This window comes from Dromaius novaehollandiae, chromosome 5 (assembly GCF_036370855.1).
Source record: "Dromaius novaehollandiae isolate bDroNov1 chromosome 5, bDroNov1.hap1, whole genome shotgun sequence".
Classification (NCBI taxonomy): Eukaryota; Metazoa; Chordata; class Aves; order Casuariiformes; family Dromaiidae; genus Dromaius; species Dromaius novaehollandiae.
The window spans coordinates 26,911,631-26,936,714 of NC_088102.1; the positions used below are offsets into that span (position 1 = coordinate 26,911,631).

Genomic DNA, 25,084 nt, shown 5'->3' on the forward strand with positions numbered 1-25,084 from the left:
CTGGGCTGGGCTCAGATGTGTGGGGAGCAGGATTAATTTGCAGTCCCTCCTGTGTCACTTGTCAGAGGATTTAATGACTGGGATTTCCCTCTAGTTGTCCTGGGGGATCAGAGTTTACTTTACAAGCTCTCGCCTGGGGTCAGACAAGGAGCTTTTCTCAGGCTGTTTGAGTCTCGTTAGAATATCTTAGCCATAAAAACTCTTTCCTGTGAGCAGTGGCAAGGACTAGCCTGGCACAAGTGCGGTCTGAAAAAGACACTTACAACTAGAGCATCTTTTTCCTCCAACCCTCAGCACATTGCTCTTTCATAACTGTTCTGAAGCTCAAAATAACCTGTCCTGGCAGCTGGTGTTACTTGCATAAAGAGGAAGCTGAGGCCCCCAATGAGGTCAAAGGGAAGAGCACGCTGTCTAGACTGACATCCCTGGGGATTTCAGCCTCGGCCTCTTGGAAACCCCCCGGGTCCAGAATTGCTCTGGTGAGTCAGAGCCACTTGCACAAAGCTGGCACCAAGACAAATTCTGTAGCTATCCCACCACTCTGACGACTCTCCTGCGCCCTGCTGCTGTTGGGAAGGCTTCTGGGGGGCGTTCTCATTCACCCTGCAAGGCAGAGGAAATTTCCACTTTGCTCCTACCACTTCATCCTTGTCAGCTTTACCTAGTCATGCTTGCAAGGCAGATGAGAACCTGCAATTGCACATCCCATCCATCTTCATTGCCTTGTTTTCCCTTCCTCCAGCTAAACAGCCTTTCTTGTGGTGCTCACTGAAAGGCCTGTCTACTAACACTCTTTCTCCATAAAATATTGTGTGCAATGGTCAACCACATGTTTTATACTTGCTAAGCCCGATGCACCGATAGGGCTTGCAAGGCCCACTAGTCTTTGGTACGATGCTTAGGAGTGACTTAAGCATCACGTGGCCACCAGTAAGAAAAGGAGTATCCCCGATGTACCTCTTCTTTTGGTTTTGGGGTGCATCCTGCACCCAAGTCCAGCCTGGCAGCTCAGCTTGTCCTGGCAGGAGGAACTCAGGAATGGAGAAGTTGCCCATCTGCACAGGGTGGCCATGGAGGCTGTGGTCTGGGTGAGCCATCCTGCCCTGGAGAAGTCTTGTCTTAGAAGTTATTAATATTCCTGTTGCCACGTGCCACGCTGACTAGCTTCCAGGGATAAGTGCTCTCCTCATGTGCCTGTGGAGAGAGGGGACTTCCCAGGCCTAATTCAATGCTTCCCATTCCTGCTTTCTTACACACCAATCTCTGCCGAGGATATGAATATGTCCTGCTGATTCAGTGTTCATCCAGCCAACTTCCCCTTTTCACAAGGGGAAATATTTATAATCTAGCACTCAAGCCACCATGCAGTGCAGCTGGTGGAAGACATCCAATAAACATCCCATTGAACAGCTTTCTTTGCTGCCAAGCCTCCTCCCAAGTGTTGGTGATTTGAGTAGCATTCAACTGCTCTTTTTTTGATGTGTAGCAGGCATTTTTTAAACCATTGGTGAGGATGCCTACTCTTATGAGTTGTATAGAGGAATGTTCTTCATGTAAATCTTCAAATAACAAGCAAGGCTGTTCTGAGCAGGAAAAAATTACATTGGTCTGGATGGATTCATTAAGGGTTGTCTTCAGTTGCGAACCTGAATTGGGACTGTCCATTGCATCTTGTTTGTCCAAAATCTTCAAATAACAAGCAAGGCTGTTCTGAGCAGGAAAAAATTACATTGGTCTGGATGGATTCATTAAGGGTTGTCTTCAGTTGCGAACCTGAATTGGGACTGTCCATTGCATCTTGTTTGTCCTTAGCAGGAAGATATCTTTGAAATCTGTAGTATCCCTGTGCACAGATGCCCTCTGTTTATTATTGCCAGATGATATGAGGATATTATCATTCAGAAATAAGTAGTGGCTCCAGCAGCAGGCTGAGCTGAATTCTGTGTTTAAAATAGGGATCCAAGCTCTTTCCTACCTTGGTACCTCCTCCCCAATGTTCTTGCACTTACTTGCTAAGTATAAGAAGGAAAGTTTTGAGAACAGACAGATACAAATGTTAAATAGCTGAGAAGTTAAAAGTAATTAAAATTAGCCTTGAAGAAATACAGCCTCTAGTACAGTCTCTTTGACTTTTAATTATCACTATAACAGAATAAAACGAAGACTTCAAGCCTCCTACACAGTAAAAACTTACTCTTATTATGTGCAAAGCCTGTAGAAAAATATTTATTTTTTAATTTCTGGGTATTTTTCTCATTACCTTTCACCTGTACAAGTTTCTCAGGATTGCTGCACTAAGAATTCAGCTCAGTTTTCCTTTTAAAAATGCAGCCAAAGTCACAACTGGTCTTAACTGGGGATCACATGGGAAGAGTTACTGTTAACACGCTCACACTTAAACCTTCCTCATACTCAGTAACGTATTTCTCTCCGTTGCTCCGGGCTCTGCTGTCTCCCCACGGCATGGGCAGCCACCTTCCTTGCGAGCTGATTTGGCGATCTTTCCATCAGGAAAAACTGGATGACCCATTTTGTGACAGATAAGCTTTCAGTTATGAGAGACTGAAATTGATTTCAGAAAATACCTTTCAGGCATTAGGCAACTAGATTGTGAAGCACATAACTTGGGAAGGCATTTAAGTCAATAATTCAGCAGTATTAACAAGCATTGAAATTTATATGGCCGATAAGAACATCCAAACTTTAAAAAGTCAATATATGTTTTAAAAATGGTAGTAGGTCGTCTTCTGAGGTAGTCTGGCCAGCTCTAACTATTAAGGATTTGGACCTGATGCTGGAGTAAATATATCCTGTCTTTCTGTCATGGGCTTTTCCTTTCTCCTATCTTGTGTCTGTCACTAGCCATCAGAGGACAGCAGAGCAGTGGTCAGGCTAAGTAGTCGGCAGGTCTGTTCCTGGGGCCACAGCTAGACCCAGGAGCTGGTAGGGATGAGGTGAGGAAGGATTCCACTTTATCTGCAGGGAGGTGTGCCCTGCGTGGCCACTCGCCTCTTAATTAAAGTGCTGTTCATTATATATTTGCTTTACCTCTTTATTTCAGTCATTTCATGGGTGAGGAGACTGCTCCATCCGACTTGTGCAGAGCAACAGTACATAATGTAATTGCTGATTAAACCTTGTTTTCAGCATAAATTTAGTTTGAAGAAAGCTACAGTGAGCTTTACCTCACCAGTTTTAGAAGTCTGCCCTATGATAAGGTGACCTTCTCTCTAGAATAGTATCTTTCTCTCCATTGCTTGGAAAGGGAATCTAGTCCCCTTGCCCCCAGCTCGGACATGGAGATGTACATTTGATCAGATGAATCTCAGCTGCAGTCTTTTAAGAAAAACTAACTGCAAAGTCATACCGCAAACCTTCAAACAAATTCTCCTTTGTGTTGTCCTTAGACTGCACGGAATTTCATAACAGAGATAAAAATAATGATTTGACTTTATGTTCAAGAGTTTGCCTGTTAAAACATGACAGTACCCCAAGCCACAATTTTTCTAGACTTGTGGCTCAGGTAACAAAATTGCACACAACGCTTTGTAGAGCTTCTTTAGTCTATGTAAGCAGCAATTTCTTACCCTCCCTGAGCAGTTGCATGTGTATTGCAGAGGTTAAAGGAGGACAATATACAGTCCAGGGGGTTGAGGCAAGGTAAAAAGCCGGCTGCCTCTTGCAGGGCGTGGAAGTTTCTAGGTAGACTCTTCATTGGCGTTCTCTGGAAAAGTTAATCCCTACACAGCTGCTGGTCAGCAGAAAAGGCCACCAGGCCTCTGCCAGGCTGGCAGGCTCATGCGTTACCTGCTGCTGAGGTAATCGGAGAAATGGGGCTGTGGAACCGTCTGTCAGAGGCAGAGAGACAACAGGCTCCCCTTGAACTTCAGAAGGGCAGAGGGTCACAGTTCCTGGGAAATGAAGTGGGAGATTTCCTCCAAGAACAAAGAAAGAGCTCTTGCAGTCTTGCGCTGCAACTATTGCTTGAAAACTGAAAAACCTAGCCAGCATCACGCAAAGAACTGGGAACAAATGAGAGAAGTATTCTGAATACTCGCTTCCTCAAAGTGGTTTATGTGTGATCGAATCTGTGCTATCTTTGATGAATGATGTTTCATTTCCCTAAATTAACTAATATTTGAGATTAAATCCCATACATTTGATTTCAAGGAAAGCCAATTAACATTTATGCAGGATTTTAAGCCCAAGATTCCCAGTTGTTTACAGACTTAAGTAGAAATAACTTCAATCACTCAATGAAATAGAGAAAGATACATATAAAATACATTGCCACAATAGTTTCAACCTTCTCAAAGGAAATGCAGCTCCAATTACCTTATATACTTCTCCTCTTGATAGCTAAAGATTATTTTATTCCACGCCTCTAGCAAAATGCCATTTATTTAGCTATATGACCAGGACACAGTATCTGGGGTCTCAGAGGCAGATTACAGGGGCGATAGAGCACTGTGATGCTGATTTATGGCTGTTTAGCTACTGTTTATTTTTAGTTGATTGAATTAGATCTCTATCTGGATCATGATCATGATGGTGACTTACTGGTTATATGCTGGCAGTGAGTTAGGATATAGCCCTTTAAAAGAAGAGGCTTTGCACTTTCCAGAAGTGGATGAATAACCTGGCACGGGTTAGTAAAAATAGTGATTAGTATCATAAGGCTTATGTAGTTGATGCAGAAGTTTCTCAGTAGCTTGTAGTGCATTGCCAGATGTAAGGCAGAATGCAAAAGGATTATATCATAAAAGTAATTCTAGAATAGTTTTTAAGAACAAAATTGTTTCAACTTTTTATTGTTAAAAACAAAAAAATGCAGAAATGGCAAAGCTGCTGATGCAGAAACAGAAAAAAAGTCTAATTATGTCATTCACACACATTCATACACATTGTTTCATGCCGACAGCAAATTAAATAGTGTTGTTTTCTGAGATTCACCCTGGATAAAAGATACATTTCAGTAAGGCAAAACTAAGTATTGCCAACAATCTGTGAATTTCTTTTTCAGTTGAGAAAACAATTAAAAATTTGGTGGGAAAGGGCTTATTTTCCTCTGTGTCTATTGCTGCCTCACACTACAGAAATACTAAAAAGTTCCCAATGCTTATTTGTTAATATGGGGATGAAAGCTAAACAATTCGTAACTTTCTTCATTATTTTCCAGACATCAATTAAACTGCACTAGGGATATTTGAAAATATAAAAACCATACAGGAACAAATGGTTTACATTTTGGCAGTGTCTCATGATTTGCAGATGATAGTATTTACTTTGGGGATACACCTATTTGCCTACAGATTAATGGTAGCGAGAACAAATACTTGCTTCCAGCTAGTCGCCAAGCTCATACAATGCGTAACATTGCAAATTATGCTAAAATAGGTCATCATTTTATCATGAAAGTTGTGTAACAAGTTATGAATCTTTTTTTTTTTTCTCATCTGTTAAGAGTTTTAGAACTACAGGAAGTATTTCATTTTGCCAGCCTGGAATATGTAGAAATGTTAAGGCATGTCCCTGCAAGACTGTTATTTCTAAACCTGCAGCTGAAAGGATCTTAAAATGCCTTCCATCTGCTAGAAGTTACTTTGCACATTAAATGAAGATTGCCCATTACATTTGTAAGTGCTTTGCAGAGTGAAAAGATGGGAACTGTAGAGAGACTTTCAGCATTTCAGTGCTACTTTCTTTCACAACATGCTAAAGCACTAAGGCGTTTATGGTACAATTTTATAATTAGAACAATCTGAACTTGTGTGTGCTGCAGTTTATAGCATAATACAGTCATACAAGGGAAAGTTACAACAAAACATTGATGATAAATTTGTTGGTCATAAATGTAACTCTTATCTAAAAATGTACCATGACAAAATGGACTAAATAGGAATGGAATTGTATTCAGTATATATTTACTCTTTAATAGTTGACTTCACACTTCAATTTTAGAAAATGAGGTTACCTTCCTTAACGTGACAGAGCCACTTTCTCTGATATTTCCCCCAGAAAATAAGGCATCATTGAATGTTTTGAATTTGACTGGCTACATATCACTGATATGAGGAATGTTCTGTATGGAGAGATTTGTAGTGTTGTGCATATTTCATCAGGAATTTTGTGGTAGAACATTACAACATTTCATATCTTCAGATTCAAATAATCTATGTTTCTTAAAGCTTGTGAAATAATTTCTGCCTGAAGTGCCATAATGGAAAGAATGTTTTCATTGTGCAAGTATACTTTGATATATCGCAGAAACCAGCTAAATATTTATTTTGTAACAGTTGAGCTTTAAATTAATTTAATTGTCCAAGTAAGGAAAGGTTTATGAACTGATTAGAAAAATAAAGATGTACTGAAATGTGCAACAAGTGACGGTAAGTACCATTTCAAAAAATAAACTGAAGCTTAAAACAAGGGCCTGTATATTTGAGCACAGTCAACATTCACTAAGAACATAGAGGCTATGCTAAGGAAAATAGTGTTTCCTAAAATGTCATTTAAATGTAGCACAAGGGCTTCATGTTGGTGGTTTTTTTTTTAAATGAGGGTTCTCTTTATTCCTCTCCAAGCAAAGAGGTCACTCCATCTCTGTGCAGTAGGGCATAGTTCCTGTTCCTTCATCTGAAGGTCAGATAAGCTTGTCGCTTGAGTTAACGCGAAACTAACCCTGCCTTCATCGTACTGCCTCAGCTCTTCTTTAAAGCGTTCTGGTCATGGCTTGGCCTGTCTTGGTCTGCATGTAAACATCTAGCCAAAAAGTTTGGTAGTTTAAGTCTCTTAAGATTGAAGTTTGTACCGATTCCTGCTTATTACTTGCCATTAATGACATGTTTTGCCCACAGGAAGGAATGGTAACATTTAAAAGAAATAAAAGTGAAACAACAGGGTAATACATTTTTTACACAAGCTAATAAAAATAAAAGAGCTTTTTTTTTTTTGTTTTCTAGCAATGCTACCACTCATGTCTTTCTTCTCACCTTTCCTTACCTCCACACACACACAAATATTTGCAGCCAATCCCAGGAGCTAACTACAGATGTGGTAATTGTAATTGCATATTTGGGAAATCTTCCTCCTTCCTTTCCCCCTGCCAAGGCAAGATACACTGAGGAACGCTGCAAGGGCCACAGGAATAAAGAGAGGAGAGCATTAATGCAGATAGTGGGTTATTTAATGCTGTGTTCATAAAAGCTAAACTACTTAAAGTATTAGAGACCAAATGAAAAAAAAAAAAGTAGATCTGTGCATATGCTGGAAAGAAAAAAAAATTATCCAAAGTGTCTTTAAAAATCATGGTAATTATATTTGGTGTCAAAAACACTTGCATATCTCTATCACTATTGTATGGTATTCGCATGGTGCTGATCCACAGAAGAGCGACATCTGATAAAACAAAATTTTCCTGGCTGAAGAAGTCAGAGGGAAAATTACTCTGAAACTTAAAAAAAAAAATGTTAGAAAGGCAAGTGCATCTTCCACCGAAAGATTTGGGAGACATCCAACTGTATAAAAAGTTCTGGGAGTCTGTAGCAGTTCAGATTGCTTGTACATCTGTAGCATGTACCTCTGTATCTTAACACATTTTGCTTTTTTTAACTTATTACCATGTTGTGTAACAGATCATTTCTTGATCCACTATGAAATAGTGGACTCGGCAGTGTTCAATACTTGACTCCCGTGGATCTGCTTCTACCTCGAGAAGATGATCAGACACACACTGAAATTCTCGGCATTCGTAGCTCCTGCAGAAGGTCCCAGTTGCAGCAGGCTCATTTTGGGAGCAGGGGCCAGCGGTGCCCGGACTCAGGGCTGCGGGCCGGGGCGATGCCTGGCGCGCTCGCCACCCAGCCAGCGCAGCGTCCACAGTCTCCCTGAATCCCGCCGGGCACCGCGCGGCCTCCCAGAGACGGCGGCCGGAGATAACAGGCCCTTTCTGCCGGCTATCGGGCCAGGAGCGCACGCGCACGCTTCCGTCACACGTGGCATTTTGTGCCGCCGCTACGATAAAACTACCAATGTTGTTTCAAAAACCCAGTAGTGCTTGTGTTACATCCACTTTACTCTTCTTCCTTCTGACTCTGCTGCCAATATTGAGAGGTGTTTTTTTGGGGGGGAAGACCCCACTGGAGTTCCCTCCCAGGCCTCAGGTACTTTTGTAACCTTTATGGCAGTTCTCTGAAGCCTCAGCCATCACCTGCACTTTAAAGCAGCGTCGCTCTGCAGCGGCTCCGGGTCTACTCTTACTTCCTCCGCCCCCCGCCCGCGGGCACAGCCGGGGAGGCGAACCGCCCGCGCCGTTAACGCTTCAGCCCCCCGGGCTACCCGGCACGCGGGGTCGCCCCGCCCCCCGCTTCCCGCCCTCCGCGCGCGCCCCGCCCCCGCGCCGCCCCTCCCCCTGCGCCGCCCGCGCTCCCGCGCCGCGCGCGCCCCCTGCGCTGACGCACGGCGGCGGCGGTCACGTGGCGCGGGGGAGGGCGCCCGGCCTGTCGCACCCGGAGCCGCCGCCATGCCGCTGTCGCCGCCGCCGCCCGGCCGCCCCCGCCTCAGCCTGGCGCTGGCGCTGCTGCTGCTGGTGGGCCCGGCGCGGCCGATCTCCTTCCAGCTGCCGGGCAAGGCCCGCAAGTGCCTGCGGGAGGAGATTCACCGCGACACGCTGGTCACGGGCGAGTACGAGATCGGCGCGCCGCCGGGCTCCTCCACCGGCCCCTCCGCCAACCTCAAGGTGCGACCGGGGCCCGGCGGCGGCGGGGGCCTGGGGGCGGCGGGGGCGCGCGCCCCGCCCCGCCCCACCTCACCTCCCCGCGCCCCGCCCGCGCGGCGGCGGCGGCCGTGACAGGGCCGCGCGGGGCCGGCGCCGGACGTGGCGGGGGCGGGGCGGGGCCGGAGCGCGCGCGTAACGGCGGCGGCGGGGCCGGGGGCGGCGGCGCCCCGCGGCTTGGCTTCCCCCCGGGGCGGCGGCGGGGTCCGGCCTGTGGGCCGCGCTTTTCCGCGCGCCGTGCCGCGTCCGTGGGTGCCGGCGGCAGGCCTCGCCCGCTGCCTGCGGCGTGGCGGGCGGCCGGGCGCCGCGGTGACGGGCACCCCCGCGGCGCGGCGGGGGAGGGGGGCAGGGCCTGCGCTGTGCTGGGGAGCTGCGCGGGCCGGCAGCCCTCCCGGGAGCGCCGTCGGGGCTAGGGGCGGGTGGCGCCTCGGGGAGCAGCCCGCGGCTTCCCGGCCCCGCCGGCCGTCGTGAGCGGGGCCGTGCGGGCCGCGAGACGTGCGGCGCGGGGTGAGGGTGGGCCGCCGGGGTAGGGCCGCCCTGGGCTGCCTTTGTTGACGCTGTGCGGGGAGGGGAGCGTTGCACTGACGTGGCCGTCGGAGAGCTCCGTCTCTGCGTGCAGCCTGGCGCAGAGGGACCAGGCAGCAGGTCACGGTGGAAGGGCCAGATGGGGACTTGGAAACGAGCTTCTGATAAGCAGTTACTCTGTCCTTTCTGTACCGTGATCTATGTGGATTTTAACGGGGCGTTCTGGCATGCCACGGTGTTCACTGCAAGGAGGAAAGCACCAAGACAATAGCCTGAAGGATCTTTACGGAGTATAGGGGAAAGATCAGCAGAATATATGTGAACAATACTTCTATTTAGGTGACAGGAAGCTATTGAAAGACCACTTTAACAGCTTCACTTTAGTTCTGTTTGCTATCTTCCTTCCCTGGGCTTTCTTCTAATTCCCCAACTATCCAAGCAGATCTATTACTATTTAATCAATTTGCAGAAGCTTTTTTCTGTCTATCTTTTACTTCTCTCTGAGCTTCCAGAGGATTTTAAAAGTGACCATACAAGCAAACAGTGACAAGGCTGTCAGCTCAAGAATCTCTAGGCTCAGAAATGGGAGTGTTCAGTGAGAATTGTGAGATTTTTCTGAGATCATGTTACCCTTGCAGCATCCACCTTCAGATACCTGAAAACCTTGGGATAATGGCAGTCATGCTTGCTTTTGGCTAGCGAAGGCTGTTTCTGAAGTCTTGCTTTTTTTTTTTTTTTTAATTGTTTTGCTCTGTATAGTTACACCATTTGTGAGAGGAGACTTGTCTGTATATAGACAGAGCCAAACAGCTTTAGCCCTTTGAAATGTTGCTATAGCGTTTGCCTTGTAAGGTGCGTGCATTTTAGTCTGAGTGCTACGTTACCTTCTGTCTTTTCTCACTCAGTGATCAAGTGTTGTGGATCTCTGGTTGCCTGCTCTTACGTCAACTGACCTGCAATCTTTTCTGAAACTTGCTTTTATTACAGAGAACTTATCTAGGGAGGTGGTGAAGCCATGAGCCCTATGCCAGGGTTTTAGTCTGGCTTTGCTGCTGAAGCTGATATCCAAATACGAGTGCTCATGGAAGTTTTATTTTATTGGAACTGTAAAAATCAATTTGATTTAAGAAACCAAATGTCACACTGTACTAGTTTGAAAAGCTGCAAAGGAGGAATAGACTATGCTGTTCTTGCTCTTTTTCTTACTCTTCAGGTATGGCCACCCAATGCCCTATGTGTATCTAAGTGCTGCACTTCTGATAGGTGCACACTTCTTTTCCTTTGTGTCTGAGTTGGTGTGGGAAATGTTAGTTCAGGGCATGATATCTGCAGGTGGTCTCCTTTCTTCTGCACTGGATGGTCTGTTTCAGTTCCCTGAATTGGGTCTCCAGAATGTAGGAGGTTGGCAGTTAATCTTGACTGAGCTCGGTATGGTTCCTGTCCATGAGCTCAGTTCTGTGTTTGTGATATTCCAACACTAACAGTGGCACCCTCTGTTTCTGAGGAATCTGCGCAGTTTGCCAGCTGGCTATGGAAGGGAGGCTTTTGGGTGGATGACGTCTCGCTTGGGCCCGGTCACGTGCATCTGTCCCATTGTTGAGGCTGGCAGTTTGGGGAGCTTGTTGGGCTGTTTGTCAAGGGAGAACAATGCCCTGTCTGTAGAGGATGGTGTTACTGTAAATAACGTTAGAATATCATGAAAAATCCCTTTCAGGTCAACTTCTCCCCCACAAGTGTTCTGGATGGGTTACTCACAACTTCTCCCACCCCCACATGCCCAACTGAGTGGGTAATGTATTTGCCCAATTTGGGTAACAGTGTCCAATATTGAAGGAAGCAGATAGCAGAGCTTTTACTGTCTGAGATCCTGTTTATGAGCAGGCTATTGCTAGAGCTGTAAAGGACAAAAATGGATCAAGCAGCACAATATCCTCTAGCTAAAGCTTAGCTCTGGTTTCTCCAAATCCCTAGAGAATAGTGCTCAAAATAATAGGGATGTTTTAAAGGCTTGTCTACTGTGTTCTTGTTGCTTTTTCTTGAGACTGAGGATCCAGTGTGCACACTATGCAGTATCAACCTGGAGGTATATATATGTGTGTATATGTTTGTATATATATATAAGCAGACTGGCATCTTGGGGAATCAGCACTGCACTGTTGAATAGTGTGCACCGTATGATCAGCAAAACATACACTTTTATGTCATGTCTGTGTGGTCAGATACAGATGGTTCTGCACTCCAGCTGGGCCTACTTGCTTGAGCCTCTAATGGTTCGGTGGCTTGTCTCTGCCTGGCAGGGGAAATGGCAATGCAATTGTCTGTACCTGACTGCATAGCTGTGCTTTCATCTACTTGATGTTTGACTTCAGGTAGAGCTCTGGTTGGGAACTGCGGTACTAGACCAGAGCAGTGCTCCTTGTTGTCCTCAGATGCTGACAGATTCCAGATGGTTCAGGGGAAGCTACAAGAAATCCCATAATGGACAATTATGGAATAATCTGTATGTAGAGGAAGTTTGTTCCTAAGCTCTTGCCAGCTATGGTTTATACCCTGAGGCATCAGGGTTTATATCCCATATTATTTTTCCTTCCTAATGTGGAAACTCTCATTATCTATGTAAAGGTTTGAATCTGTTCTGAATCCTAGCATACTGTTGGCCTCAGTGGTATCCTGTGGCAGGGAGTTAATTAGGTGTTGTAATATGAAAATAAGATGAGTATTTCCTTTGAATCGTGTCAAGTGCTTAGCCATCCTATATGCTTTTTGTACAGGAAAACAAGATTGTAGATGGCATGCTTGCTTTTTTGTTGTAAGATGGAGTAAGGGAGAATGTCTGACTTACCTTCTCTGTATCACATTTTTTTGTGTGTACTTCTCTCTTCTCTTTTAAAATTATCCCCAAACTTTTCAGTCTCTTCCTCTGAAAGATTTTCAAAGGCCTCTAGGAACTATAGTATTCAGGATTTTCAGCTGTATCTGTTAAAGGAAACTGGGAAATATTCCAGGGGAACATGTACTGTTGATTTACATGCAGTATTATAAAGCTTTCAGTTTTTTCACTCCTGCTCACTGGCCAGCATATTTCGGCTGGGCAGACCTTTTAATTCAGTTGGGCACAGTGATTCTTAAGTCTCTGTCCTGAAGTGTATATCTGTTTTGCTCTTTGTTGATGCAGTTTGTAGACGTTCTGCAGTTTTTGCCTATTCTTAGTAATTTTGTAGAGTTATTGCAAAGCAGTCATTATTCTGTGTAGTCTGAATTGTCTTCTGAAGTGATGACTTTTATGGATCTTGGCACCCAAACCTTGTATAATTCAGGGCTACAGTGATGGTTCATTTCTAGGGGAACAGATGTGCCCTTTTCTATTTCTTCTGCTAGGGAATGAATCTTTTTATGTCCGATAAGGCTTCTCTATATTTCTGTTGCTATGGGAATTTATGAATTTTGCTTGCAAAAAGAAGCTACAGAGGCAATGAATAACAATTTGGTACAACTAAAGAGCCTTAATATAGTGTGTCTTCAGAAGCTGTAGGGGAGGAGGGACTTTTTTTTTTTTTTAATCTGAATGTGAATAAGTACCTGAGAGGCACTCTTTTCCACGTTGGGGGGGTTGGGGTGAGTGGCGGGGAGGAACCAAAATGGTTGAGAGGAAGGAGGGAAACTGTTGAAAACAAAATGCAGTAAATCCAAAGTGAACGTTAGGAGAAGTCTTCCAGCTTAGCTTAAGAAGTGTAAGCACATGGCAGTGAAGCATTGTGTTCTTCATCCACATTGCATCTCTCTTGCAGATAACTGACTCAGCTGGACACATCCTATATGCCAAGGAGGATGCCACTAAGGGGAAGTTTGCCTTCACCACTGAAGACTATGATATGTTTGAGGCCTGCTTTGAGAGCAAACTTCCTGTGGGTAAGTGAAGTGAAGCCTCCACTGTCTGCTACTAGCTTCTGATGAAGTTTGTATATGTAGTGGATCCATGCATTGGAGTATAGGCGAAGCAATCCCTGACTGTGGTTTGCCAAACACTTTAGGACTTTTAAAGTAGATCTGCAGGAGGTTTCGGGTAGGCATCAGTGGTACAGAATGTCTGCTGTCTGTCTGTGTTGCATTTGGAAATAAGTAATCTTCTGTGACTGTTCTGTAGAGCACTCGGGTTTCCTCTGTGAGAGGCATGAGAAAGGGAAATCTTGTGTGTTCCTCCTGCAGAGATCACTGCAGGTCTAACGAACTGGCAGGGAAGAAACCAGACCTGTTTTGTTCTTTTCTTGCTTCTCCTCATCTTGCAGTTGAGCCAGGACAGAGTAGAATGCCATCATTTCCAGGATCCCATCTTCCTCTCCAGCTGTCCATCTCTGTGGACAGTTTTGTGTTAGGCTGGAAACCATTTTCTGGCATGTGTATGTGTAGGAGAACGTGGCCTTGGGTTGCACCCGCAACTGCTCTCTAAGTGATGGACAAAGGGAAGGGGAAATGAACAGGACATCAGTCTTGCATTTGTGCTGCAAGGATGGTTGCCTAACAAGCACTGAGGCTCGTTTCCTGCGAGTGTGACGCATGTGCTGCTTTGAGTGGCTAGGCTCAACTTCAGGATGATTGTGCTGAAAAACAGCCAACACGTGGGCTTTCTGTCTTGTTTCCTGTAGTATGAGGAGATGCAAGTCTGTAGGTGCTCACATCTCTTCACAGTCACTGTCAGAGTTCTGTTCCTTGGGCCCAGTTCTCCCATGTCTTATCCTAAAAAATAGGAAGGTGCTTCACAGAGCAGCTAGTAGCAGCATTCCTCATATCTGTTGAAAAGCAAAATCTGTTTTGCTGTCCTGCCCCACGTTTAAGATACAAATAGTTTGCCAGCGGAAGAGGACTTTCCAGAAGCAGAAGGCAATCTTCTGCATTGGGATTGGGAAGGATCTGGCTTATAACACCTCATCTGCAGTATTTTACAGATAAGAGAGAGACTCCAAATGCTCAGGGTTTTGCTTTTACTTCGCTCCAAAGGTAGTGCCTTCAAATGCTCCATAACACATCGAGACATGCAGACAGCAGTGACTCATCTGGGAGAGTCACTCATGCCATTTACTGGCCAACACCTGGGTATTTGGGAGGTCTCCAGACAGTCCCACGTACCCTTTCATAGCTTCCATGTGATCACACACTGAAGTGGGAAGATTGAGGGCTTCTTTCTTTAGTTGTGTCTAGACTTTTTTCGGTGCTTGCGACAAGAGGTTTCTTGCCTAGCCTCAGCCCCTTATAGCTCTTTCAATGGTATCAAATGCTGGTTCCATGTCTCCTTTCTATTCTTGTGAGTTTCTTTTAAAGCTTTCAGTGCAGATGAGGGTAAAATATTTCCAAGTGCAGCTTCTACCAGGTGACCAGTGGGGGAATGAGATGCCAAAATCTAGAGCTGCCCAAGAGCAGCTGTATCTTCCTCTGGAGACTTTCTCTTTGGTGGCATCCAAGCTGTCAGTTTCTTCTTGGACCCAGGGGCCCTAAATTTCTTGCTAACAGTATATACTGCACACTGGGTGTCTCTTGAGTTCCCATGCTTGTGCCAGAACTCAAGGAAGCATTAAGGTGAGGGAGGTGGCACTGTGAAACTGAGTTTTGTATAGTACTTGGTTAAGGTACTGGGGAAGAAGAAACCATGTCACAAGGAAGTGCCTGCCTCAGCTCTTCTATAATGTCAGCACTGGGGGGAACTGACCAGGCTCTGATTTCTCCCCATGTTTCTCTTTAACAGGTTTTCTTTTTCACAGCTTCCTCAAGTAAGCAGTCAGGGCATCTAGTGCTGCAGCCGAGGAGGATGTTGGTAGAGTACTGGGAGAGGACAACTGTTGGTAGAGGAAGCCAAGAGCCGTTAGGCCAAGGAGAGTCTAGCAGTTGAGATTTCTTAATTTATAACCACAGAAATGAGGAAGAGGAAGGGAGGAAATCCTGTGTTGAAGGTCCAGCTTGTCATAGTAGAGAAGCCTCTTAGGGCACTTCTTGTTGCTGTGGGTGTTTGTGTGGCAGGCTTTTTTCCCTTCCTCAGTTCTCCACTTCTGTGGGTGGAAGGGTCCTGTCTTACTGACCAGTGCTGTGTTCCCAGGAACACTTATTCTAGCATCAGATGCTAATTTCTGAGAAGAAAAGCATGGACTGCATTACATGCTCCCCTGTGGGGCTCTTGCTGTATGCTAATCTTTACCTGTTTTCTCCCTTATAGTGATGGCAGTTCTGTATGGTCATATTAGAATTGTTGCTAGGACAGTTATGAGGAACTGGTTTTGCTGTCCACTCTAGCAATAAAAATGAAGGATCTGAATTTACTGGAGGGACTGGAGCGTCACTTTGCTGCCTGTACTTCTTTGAGGCAGCCTTTAATACTTCTCTTCACCAAACTTGCTTAAGAGTTCAATGATTTATGTATTCTGGAACTTCTTTGGAAAATTTATTGACATCCAGTTTAACCATCCTGTTTTCCCATTAAGTTAGCAAATTAGGAGCTCTCTTAATCTCCCAGGAAACAGCTCTGTGCTCACATGAGATGACCCAACGAAGACCCTGACCTCCCAGGGGATGCAGGTATTAGCAGGACAGTTTAGTTCAAGATCTCTGGGACTTCTTGTTTTTTGTCTTGCTGCTGATCTCCTCTGCTCTGGCGAGCAGTGGCTGCAGGAGGAGTAGGGAGTTACTGAGGGTCTGGTGACCTGGAGAGAAGCTGCCTGGTACCTCAGCCTCAGTAAACTTCTGGAAGAGCAACTTAAGTTTTTCCAGGATAGTCCCTGACAATGTTAACCTCTTGCAGAATATCTGCTCTTCATCCCTTCGCACTCAGCAGTTCTTTCATTTGTATGCTTTCTTACTGCCTCTTGGCAGCGCTCCCTTCCAGACCAATTAATCCTTCCAGTTCTGTTCTCCTGTTCACTGGCCTTTTCATCTTTCTCACATCTTCCTGGAAGCCCCAGAGCTCCGCCCAAGCTACTGTAATTTAAACAACATAAAAACCCCTCACTGGAGTGTGTGCTTTGAATTTTCTTGTGCAGCTACTTTTGGTCATCCTATCGGTCAGTCTCCAGGCATACTGATATATGACATAAGTGGTCAAAACCTTTGGCTGGAGAATAGAGCGCTAGGTTGTTGTAACATGTCTGTTAAAGAACAGTGCTGGGTTTTGAGTTTGTTTTTACAATAACCAATCTTTTTTAAAGCAAACTGAAAGTTTTAATCCTAATCCTGATTGATCGATTAGGCTCTTACACAGCTCAGTTTGAATTTTGAGCCATCATATCCTGCAGGAAGCTAACAGAACAGTTTGTAGTTGATACAGACCATGGTGCCAGTAGGTTATTCCGTGTCCTGACTGAAGGTGATTCTGCTCAGGTGGTGGAGGAACTTTTTAGTGGATAGAGAGAGAATTGGAGGCTGCCATGTTAAAGATCTGGAACATGTTCCTAGCTCGATCTGAAGTGTCCCTGTGTAACCCATGTATTGAATTTGTGGACTGAGGGAATGTCCACCTGGCAGTGTCCTAAGGCAAAGTGTGAGTGTTGGATATGCTCCTGAATAAAGACTCTGAAGTTCATAGTATAAGTGAATTTAGACCTTGTGTTTTCTTGGCAGCCAGCTGAGGACAATTATATGCCCCAAAGTGCTGGGGCTTGGGAATGTGTTATGTACGAACATGTCCTTGGTGGGGTAGTGGAATAGGATATTCAGTACAGCTGAAGTACTGCATTTTTTAGGGTATCTTATGTGCTTATCCTCTTTTTTATTTTTACTTCCTTTTTTTCTTTTTTTCTTGTGAGCTTTCCCAGATATAATAGCTTGTAGCAGTTAAAAGAGACTGTTAGCTCTATGGTTCTCTAGGGTGGAGTCTCCAGCCTTAAAACATACCTATTGTGCTGTTGACTGCAACTTTACTGTACTCGCTGTGGCTGCAGATGGCAGTTCTCTGAAGTAGCATTGTGTTTTCCTGGCTTAGGAAGCCTCCTGTCATCTTCAAGGTTCATATTAGCAGTGTGGGTCCCAGACATCTGATCTCTGCTTTCCCTGAGAAGATACTTTGAAGTATTTCTTCCCTCTTGAGACTCTGCAGCATGCTAGGACCAGTAGTCCCTATATGCTGTAACCCTGAATCAGAGGAGTTTTCCTTCTGCTCCTTTGTATGTAAAATCATTTACAGCCCTAGTGATCTTGACAAGTTGTTAGTGCACTTCCCGCTAGGAGGAACGTGGGCTCCCCAGTGGAGTATTTGTCCCTCTGCTGACTTGTCTCTAGCCAGGCTGTCTCGTAGCAGCTGGTATTCATCTTCTAATCCTCTGCAGTTTTTACAGTGATTTGCATCCTACACACTCTTAGCATTCTTAGTTACAGCTTGTTCTCATTATCTTTGGGAGGCTCTCCTTCAGCCAGGATTTATTCTGAAGTCTCTGTATTTTTAGGCTGGACTGTGCTGCCTCTGCAGTTAGCTGCAGACTGGAGGGGAGGGATGTTGTGAGTCCGTCCTCAGTGGTGGGGAGAGCTGGTGATTTCCTGGCAGACTGAATGTTTCGCACAATGAATCCTTTCATTATGCTTCCAGGAACAGGGAGGATGCCGGACCAGCTCGTGATTCTGGATATGAAGCACGGAGTTGAAGCAAAGAACTATGAGGAGGTATGTCCCTTGGCTGCCTGCACTTCAGACTCCCCTTTCCCAGCACTCACGTGATGCCATTTGTAGATCTGGGGCTCGTGATGGGAAGCTGTTTTCCCAGTGGTGAAGAAAGCCTGTCTGCAACCTACAGTTCCACTGAAGCTTTGTGTGTTGCGGCATGTGGGGGCAAACATCAGCTAAAATCCATTCTGTGCTCTGAGGGCCTAATGTGCGAATTTCTTTGCCAGGACAGCGTGACCCAGCATAGGTATTAGAGGCAACAGGATGTTGAGGTGCATAGTTTCCCCTGACTCAGCAGCAAAGGGCATTTTAGGTTAGTATCAGATCATTCTGAAGATGAAGTTGCGTTTCTACTGTTGTTACCTTCATGACTGAGAGAGGTACTGGTCTGACAGCTAAGAAATGGTGCTTGTGTATTTCTAGGAACCGGCAGTGTATCAGTGTAAAGGTATTTAGCAGAGTAGGTGGTGTGAAATGGGTATCTGTTTTGAAGGCGTGACATTGGGAATGGGCATGAAACCTAAATGTTTCCATCTTAGAATTTAGTTTTCGTATTCTGCACAGCTGGCTTTTGGGTCTAGCAGCTGTTTTGTGGTTGGGACAGTCTCTGGCTGGTTTGTAGGCTGAATTTTGATGACTGCTACCATGCTTTTGGCTTGCTAGGACTTCAGGTTGATTGGCGCCCAGCAGATCCTGTGCCTGAGAAAATGAGAGTTGTTAGTGGTGAAAGGTTCTTGCAAAGGATTGCTATGTCCACTGAACAAAACAGCATGGGAGATGCTTTATGGAGAAGAGTGAGTAGCGGGGGCAACGTATGGTGGCAGTTAGAAAGACGAATATATTTCTGAGCTGAGCCTGCTGGAGTTTCATATTCTTTTGAGCCTCTGGGCTAGCGCATCCCACATGGAGAATAACAAACTGCTTGGGGTCAGAGAAGAGCAAAGCAATAATTGGGCCAGCTGGCCAGCTGTCTGGCTAAACCAGCTATTGAAGGATTACAGGATGTTGAAATCCTATGGGGTGACCCCGAGTGTGTAACTGAATTACGGCGACTGCATGTACAGAATTTCTTTAAAGGCAACCCTGAGAAATTTGCTTGAGTTATATTACTGTTATGCTACCTATAAGTACTGTACCCACATAGAAAAGTTCCTTTATGCTGGTTTATCTGCATCCTTAGTGGTTGAACTAACATAATTGTCTTGGATTAAAAGTAAGAATACATCACACTCCTCTCCAGTGCAGTTAGATCGATGCAAAAGGTCTGTGGACAGATTTGGGTAAATAAGAATGTAGATTGGCAGTCCTGCCCTGCTATCGAATTGAGAACTTGACAGAGGTAGAAAGCAACCTTGACTTCTGGGGACCTCTCAGAGTGACTAATGATGTCCAGCCTTGTCGAGCAGCATGTCTGCAAAGTACTCAAACTGGTTTACTGTTTGTACTGCTGCTAATGATGTTGTTTAGCCATGCTGCTTTGCAATGTGTTTTCCCCTTGTCTCCAAGTTGCTGTAGTGTTTGTGGTTTTTTGACATGACAGGCTGGTGTAAGGCCTCAGAGGAGAGGACTGTTGTCCAGGATTCTCTCCTGGAATTGCTGCCTTTTTGAGCCTTTTGCTTGTGATGTTAATCTGCTGTAAGGCACCATTGTCCTCTCCTCCTCCCAATTCTTCTTGTTGAGCTGTTGCAAGGCGAGTTGATGCAGGGGTTTGAACCAGGGTCAGTGATACTGTCCTGCTTGTGCATGGATATGTGCAGTGAGCGTAGGGGTGATGTCTGAATCTGGCTGCATCAGCTTGCTTTGCTCCAAGAATGTCTGGATCTATACAACTAAGACAGTGAGCTAGGTTAGAGAAATCTTAGCTGTCCTACTGTATGGTTTTGTCAGTCGTCTTTGTTCCCTGGGGTAGGGAAGCAAAACTTTCCCATTTGGCAGATAGAAATGGAGGTAGGGAAAGGTGAAAAGACTTTTCAGAGGATACCAGGAGGACTAGCTGATCTAGAAGGGAACGTCTGTCTCCAAGTCCTGCCAAATTCTGCCACAGTGTGTGTCTCTGTGCTGGTAGGAGGGTTGGGCTGTGGCCCATCTGTGTGTGGCCCCTGAGAAGCTCGATGGAGTTGTTTTCTTGGTTGTTCTGGTGGTCGAGATGTTCTCATGCCTTCTAGGCTGATGGTGTTTCCATTGCTCACCATCACAGGTGCTTGGTGGGCTTTTTACAAAATCCGTTGCAGCAACTGTGCATGTTGCTAATGGGAGGTTGGATTCACTAGGGGCGAGAGGGGTTTAAGGATATATGTCTGTAAGTCCATGCAGGACTGAGAGTAGCCTTACCTATTAACAGCAGCTGAAGGGATGCAAGGTGGAATAGACAAGCCTAGGTTTTTCCCTGTGAAGTCTTTCTGTGAATGTGCGAAAGGGCCCTCCAGGAAGGTATTGGAGCCTGTTAACTCAGAGTTGGTTTGTCAGTAGAGATGCCTGAAACGTGTGTGCTACAGACTGCTGCTGTAGCTGTGTCAGCAGAGCACAGGCCATAGGCATGATTATGCTAGTGCCAGTTTTTCAGCAAAGCTCTTCCGGCAGAGGTGCATCCAGACCGCAGGGTTTTGTTAGTGCAGTGTGTCAGCTAAAAAGTGGGAGGGTGTTTTAATCTCCTGTTTCCTACCCCCCCCCCCCCATACTTTTTCCAAACCGATGCTGCTTTGCTGGCAGAGTTGTAGTACAGAGCTTGAGGGCCTGCTGCTTACCAGAACATGCATGTCATGCAGGAGACCCTTCAGTGAAATGGCTGATTAAATAGCATTGTCCTGGTTGTAAGTGTCTCTTCAGACCCGTTCTGCCTGGACAGCTGTATCTAGAAATGGCATTTCTGGGATGCCTGCTCCGTGAGCGCCCTCTGTTGCCCGCATGACTGGCGCTTTGAGCTGTGAGGGACTTGGACCTGGAGTTTATTTCTAAGTAATTCTGTGTCACTGTGAGAAGTGTGCTCCCCAGCCAGTCTGTGAGCTGAAGGTGTGCCATGTGTTTCCTGTGGTGATTCCCAGGTCATATAGTATTTGTCTTCCATTGCGTTACCTCAGGACACGGAGTCTGGCCTTCATGCTGGGGGTTCTCTCAGTCATAGTAATGACAAATTCTGTGCAAGAAACAAAGTTATTCAAAATCTGCAACATAGCAGTGGCAGGAATTGCAGTTAGTTTCTTTGGGTAGTATCTTTGTGTCACACATTTTACATGCTGTTTAGTTGGGCAGGGCCAGGGAACTTTTGTGACTCCACATGTTTACAGCAACTACTTAAAGTTGAAAATGTAATGGAATGTGCTTTCTAATTGAATTTTCTGTAGAGTTTTCTTTTACATATAAATTTGTGGCTTACAGGAACATGGGTTGCATGATATGCACAAAAATGTCCTGCAAGATCCAGTTTTATGAAGCTAGCTGTATTTTTTTTTCTAATTGGCTCAGATGGAGCCCATCCCTTTATGCACTCCAGCAGCGTCATCTGGTGCCTTGAGGCAGATGGAGCACTCTGTAGCTGCATGGTCCCTACCAAGAGCATTGTGCTCTTATGTATGTAATAAAACCACTGCTATTAGGAGTCAAAGTACCCTGACTTTCTGAGACCTATGGCAATGTTTAGCAAAGTGAGTCTCAGTGCTACTATCCAGTGTGCACATATAACAATACTGTATGCATGTATAAGTTAGTCACCTGTACCTTGGTCTGTGGCTTCTATTCACTGGACGTTTAGCCATGTGGTAAGCTCTTCATACCCAGTCCTTGGGAGCCAACTGTGATTAAAGTAACATTCAGCAGAATAAGAAAGGAATGTGCTTGTGTGCATGCTTTGCCCCTCCTTTGAGTAGGAGGGGTAAATCCATGTTTCTGAGAACAGGTGGGAGAACTGATAGTGTTTTATGCTATGGTAGTTTCTGGCTTGTAGAGGTATTTCCCTAGGGGTAGAATGCCCCAGATCTGAAGTATGTGAGAAGGAATGGTTCAAGCTGGCAGCAAAAGCCCATGTGGGAGCTTTTGTTTTTGCCTCTGATTTCCTGATTCTCCTGTTTTCTAGATTGCTAAAGTGGAAAAGCTGAAGCCTCTGGAAGTAGAATTGAGGCGCCTAGAAGATCTTTCAGAGTCCATCGTTAATGACTTTGCCTATATGAAGAAACGAGAAGAGGAGATGAGGGACACTAATGGTAAGAGTTTGTGTATTCCTTGGGAGGACTGGAGCTCTGAGACGTTTGGTCTAGCTGAATGTGTTATTAGGACAGAATCTGGAGATGAGGCGGTTACAGGGGTCTCTGCCTGTTCTGTTCCTAGTCAGAGGAAACCCTCTGAAACATCTCTCTTCTGAAGCAGTCACTCAGTCTTGTGTGTCCTCTCTCTAGAAATCAGTTCTTTCTCTCTGCATTCCTAATGTGAATTCTGTACTGTTTCATGCTGGCAGTTAATCGCAGTTTCATCTTGTCCCCTCTCATTAGATGGCCTTTCTTCATTCTCATATACTGCTCATGTTTGGGTGCCCTTACCTTACCTTCATGCTTTTTGATATCTTGACTTTAAAGTTTTGTAGGGATGGGGAAAAAAAATCCTGGGGACTTTGCCCTCTTGAGGAGCATCCTGTGATGTTGGATTCCTGTGCAATGGTTTGTTGTCTGTTTCAGAGTCGACAAACACCCGGGTTCTGTACTTCAGCATTTTCTCCATGTGCTGTCTCATCGGACTGGCCACCTGGCAGGTCTTCTACCTGCGTCGCTTCTTCAAGGCCAAGAAACTGATTGAGTAAAGGAGCAAGACCTCCTCCCCCTCCTTTCAGACCCAGCTGGACACCGCTGGGACCCAGCCGTGGCCCTCTGGAGCCATCTCATGGATGATACCCACTGATTGGAGCTTTTCTGCAGGAACTTGGCCCCTAAAGGGGGAGGGGAGCATAGACATCGGAGGCAATTGGGGACTTCCGAAATCCTGTTGGATGTTGAGGGTGGGGGAGGTTGTGATGGGTTTGGGGGTTCCTGGGGCAGCGATTAAATAAAAATGATGTTTCCATGACAGCTGCAGCAAGCTTTTGCGCTGTCTGTTTTCCATTTATAATCCTGGCTTGATGATGTCTCCCATCTGTCTGTGACTGTAGTGTTACTCTGAGCCACTTGATACTGCTGAGCTCATTAGGTGCGATGCAGCCAGCACCGGGGCAGAGTGGGGGATTCCCTGTTCTGACCAGCTGGGACCTAAGCCTCATGCAGACAGAGGTCAGTGCAAAGCAATAGGATTCATCATTCCAGCAGGGCCTGAGGACAGAGGGATCCAGGTCCAAGGGTTGATACCTGTCGTGGACCTCGGTGTTTCTCCCTGTGGGAGCTGAAATCTTTGTGCTGATGGGTCCAGGCACTTGAGCATATATGGTGGTTCAGCCTCGAGGAAGGGGAGCCTTGGAAAGAGAGCTTGCTAACATGTTTGAGCTTGGAGAAGAGAAGCCTGTCCTGCTCAGATAAGCTGTCCAGCCTTGATTCCACCCTTGCTCCGTGTGTTTTTCTTGGATTAGCCTCTCCTGTTCTGAAACGATGGAGCAGTTTCCCTGAAAGCTGTGGTCAGTGACAGCCTTTTGCATTGCAGACAGGAGGCATCAGTCACATACAGTCACAGTGCAAATAGGAGCAGGTTGTGCTAGGAAACTTTGTCTTTCGTTGAGCAGAGACTTTTCTCACCTAACACTGTAGAGTTTATTGAGCAGACAGCTGGCTGAATCTTCTCCTTTGAGACCTCAAAGCAAGGAATGCTTTTGCTATGTGAAGGCCTGTGCCCTGCTTTGAGGTCTGGGGGTGCAAGAGGTGCTTTGCAGGTTAGCACAGGATTTGTTGGAAGTATGTGGATGAACTAGAAAGCAGTACACAGTAGGAACAGGCTAATGCAACATCTATGGGGCATCTGAGCTGTGCCATCAGCAGAACTGTTATTCTCCTATGCGGTATTACAGAGAGCAAGTGGACTCTCGTAGGTTCTTAGCCGTCCAGATGGCATTATGTCAAATAATCCAGGCTGGGAAAAGAACAGGCAGGTTAATTTCCTGGACTTGCATGCTGCAGTTTTTATGCAGTGATTAAAATCCTTTCACCTTCTCTGCATTCCTTCAGAGCAAATGGTTTGGCAGCACAGCATTGTGGACTTGTGTCTAGACCATTCTGGCTAGGGAAAGGGTTGTCGTGGCCCTGGGGCCAGCCTACCATTTTGCAAAAAGCATATGTTTATAATTTCTAACCTGAATCTGATCTATTGTTGGGAGGGAAACGGTTGTTCAGGGTGAGGCAATGGGAAAGAGGATGAAAAGATGATCTACTGTCATCTAATACATTATGACTTTGCACCTCCTTTTCCATTGCCAAGATCCTGGAGTTGTTAGTTCCACTGGAAAGTGCTTATATTGCTTTTAATTTGTTTCCTTTTTAATAAAGCCATATGAAGAACCCAAGTCCACTCCTCTCCCCCTGCATTTACTTTGTCCTTGTAAATTTTTGAGAGCTGTTACAGTGCAGAACAGCAGTTATGCCACAGGACTGAATTACAAAAGTCACTTGAAGTTAGTTTTAGGTCCTACAGTTTGAAGCCTGTAGCAGATCTGCTAAGGTTTTGCTTTTTCATACATATATAAACTGAAAAGACAATACAAGGAGGAGGCTTTCCGTGTCTTGTCTGTTTTGATATCCTCTCCCCAACCTTATCAGAGTACAAAACAAATCTTTATCCTAAAAATGGTGGTGAGGCTTTCAGTTCCCCAGGTGACTGTTGCAGTATCATCATTACGATGTTGCTTTTTGACCTGCACTGTACTGGTATGATTACCAGAGAACAGATGTGGGGGACTAGTATGGATTTATCTGTAATGACTGGTTGGGGGATTTTGTCAATTTTCTCAAATAAAATTTCTTTGGGGAAAAATAACCCACCTCAGTTGTCTGTGCAAGTCTTGTCCTCTTTGTGCGCATTCCTACTGACTGCTGTTCCCTGCAAGCTGACCTGTCACAGGAAACGGCAAACACGCAGACTCCTAGGACTTTGTATTTCTCTACCAAAAGTCATTTTCTAAAAAATTTGAGAATTCTGGAGTCTGGACAGGACTATATGTACTGGATTCTGTCTGAGGAATAGGATCAACAT

At 45.5% G+C, this 25,084-nt stretch overlaps 1 protein-coding gene across 1 annotated transcript; it reads left to right on the forward strand.

Moving 5' to 3' along the window:
* Positions 1-8,424: 8,424 nt before the first annotated feature.
* On the forward strand, positions 8,425-24,868 carry TMED10 (transmembrane p24 trafficking protein 10). Its single transcript, XM_026120344.2, has 5 exons — positions 8,425-8,737; positions 13,087-13,207; positions 17,859-17,932; positions 22,002-22,128; positions 22,597-24,868. Exons 1-5 carry the CDS (start codon positions 8,522-8,524, stop codon positions 22,716-22,718), a joined length of 660 nt encoding a protein of 219 aa, XP_025976129.1. The 5' UTR covers positions 8,425-8,521; the 3' UTR covers positions 22,719-24,868.
* Positions 24,869-25,084: the final 216 nt, after the last annotated feature.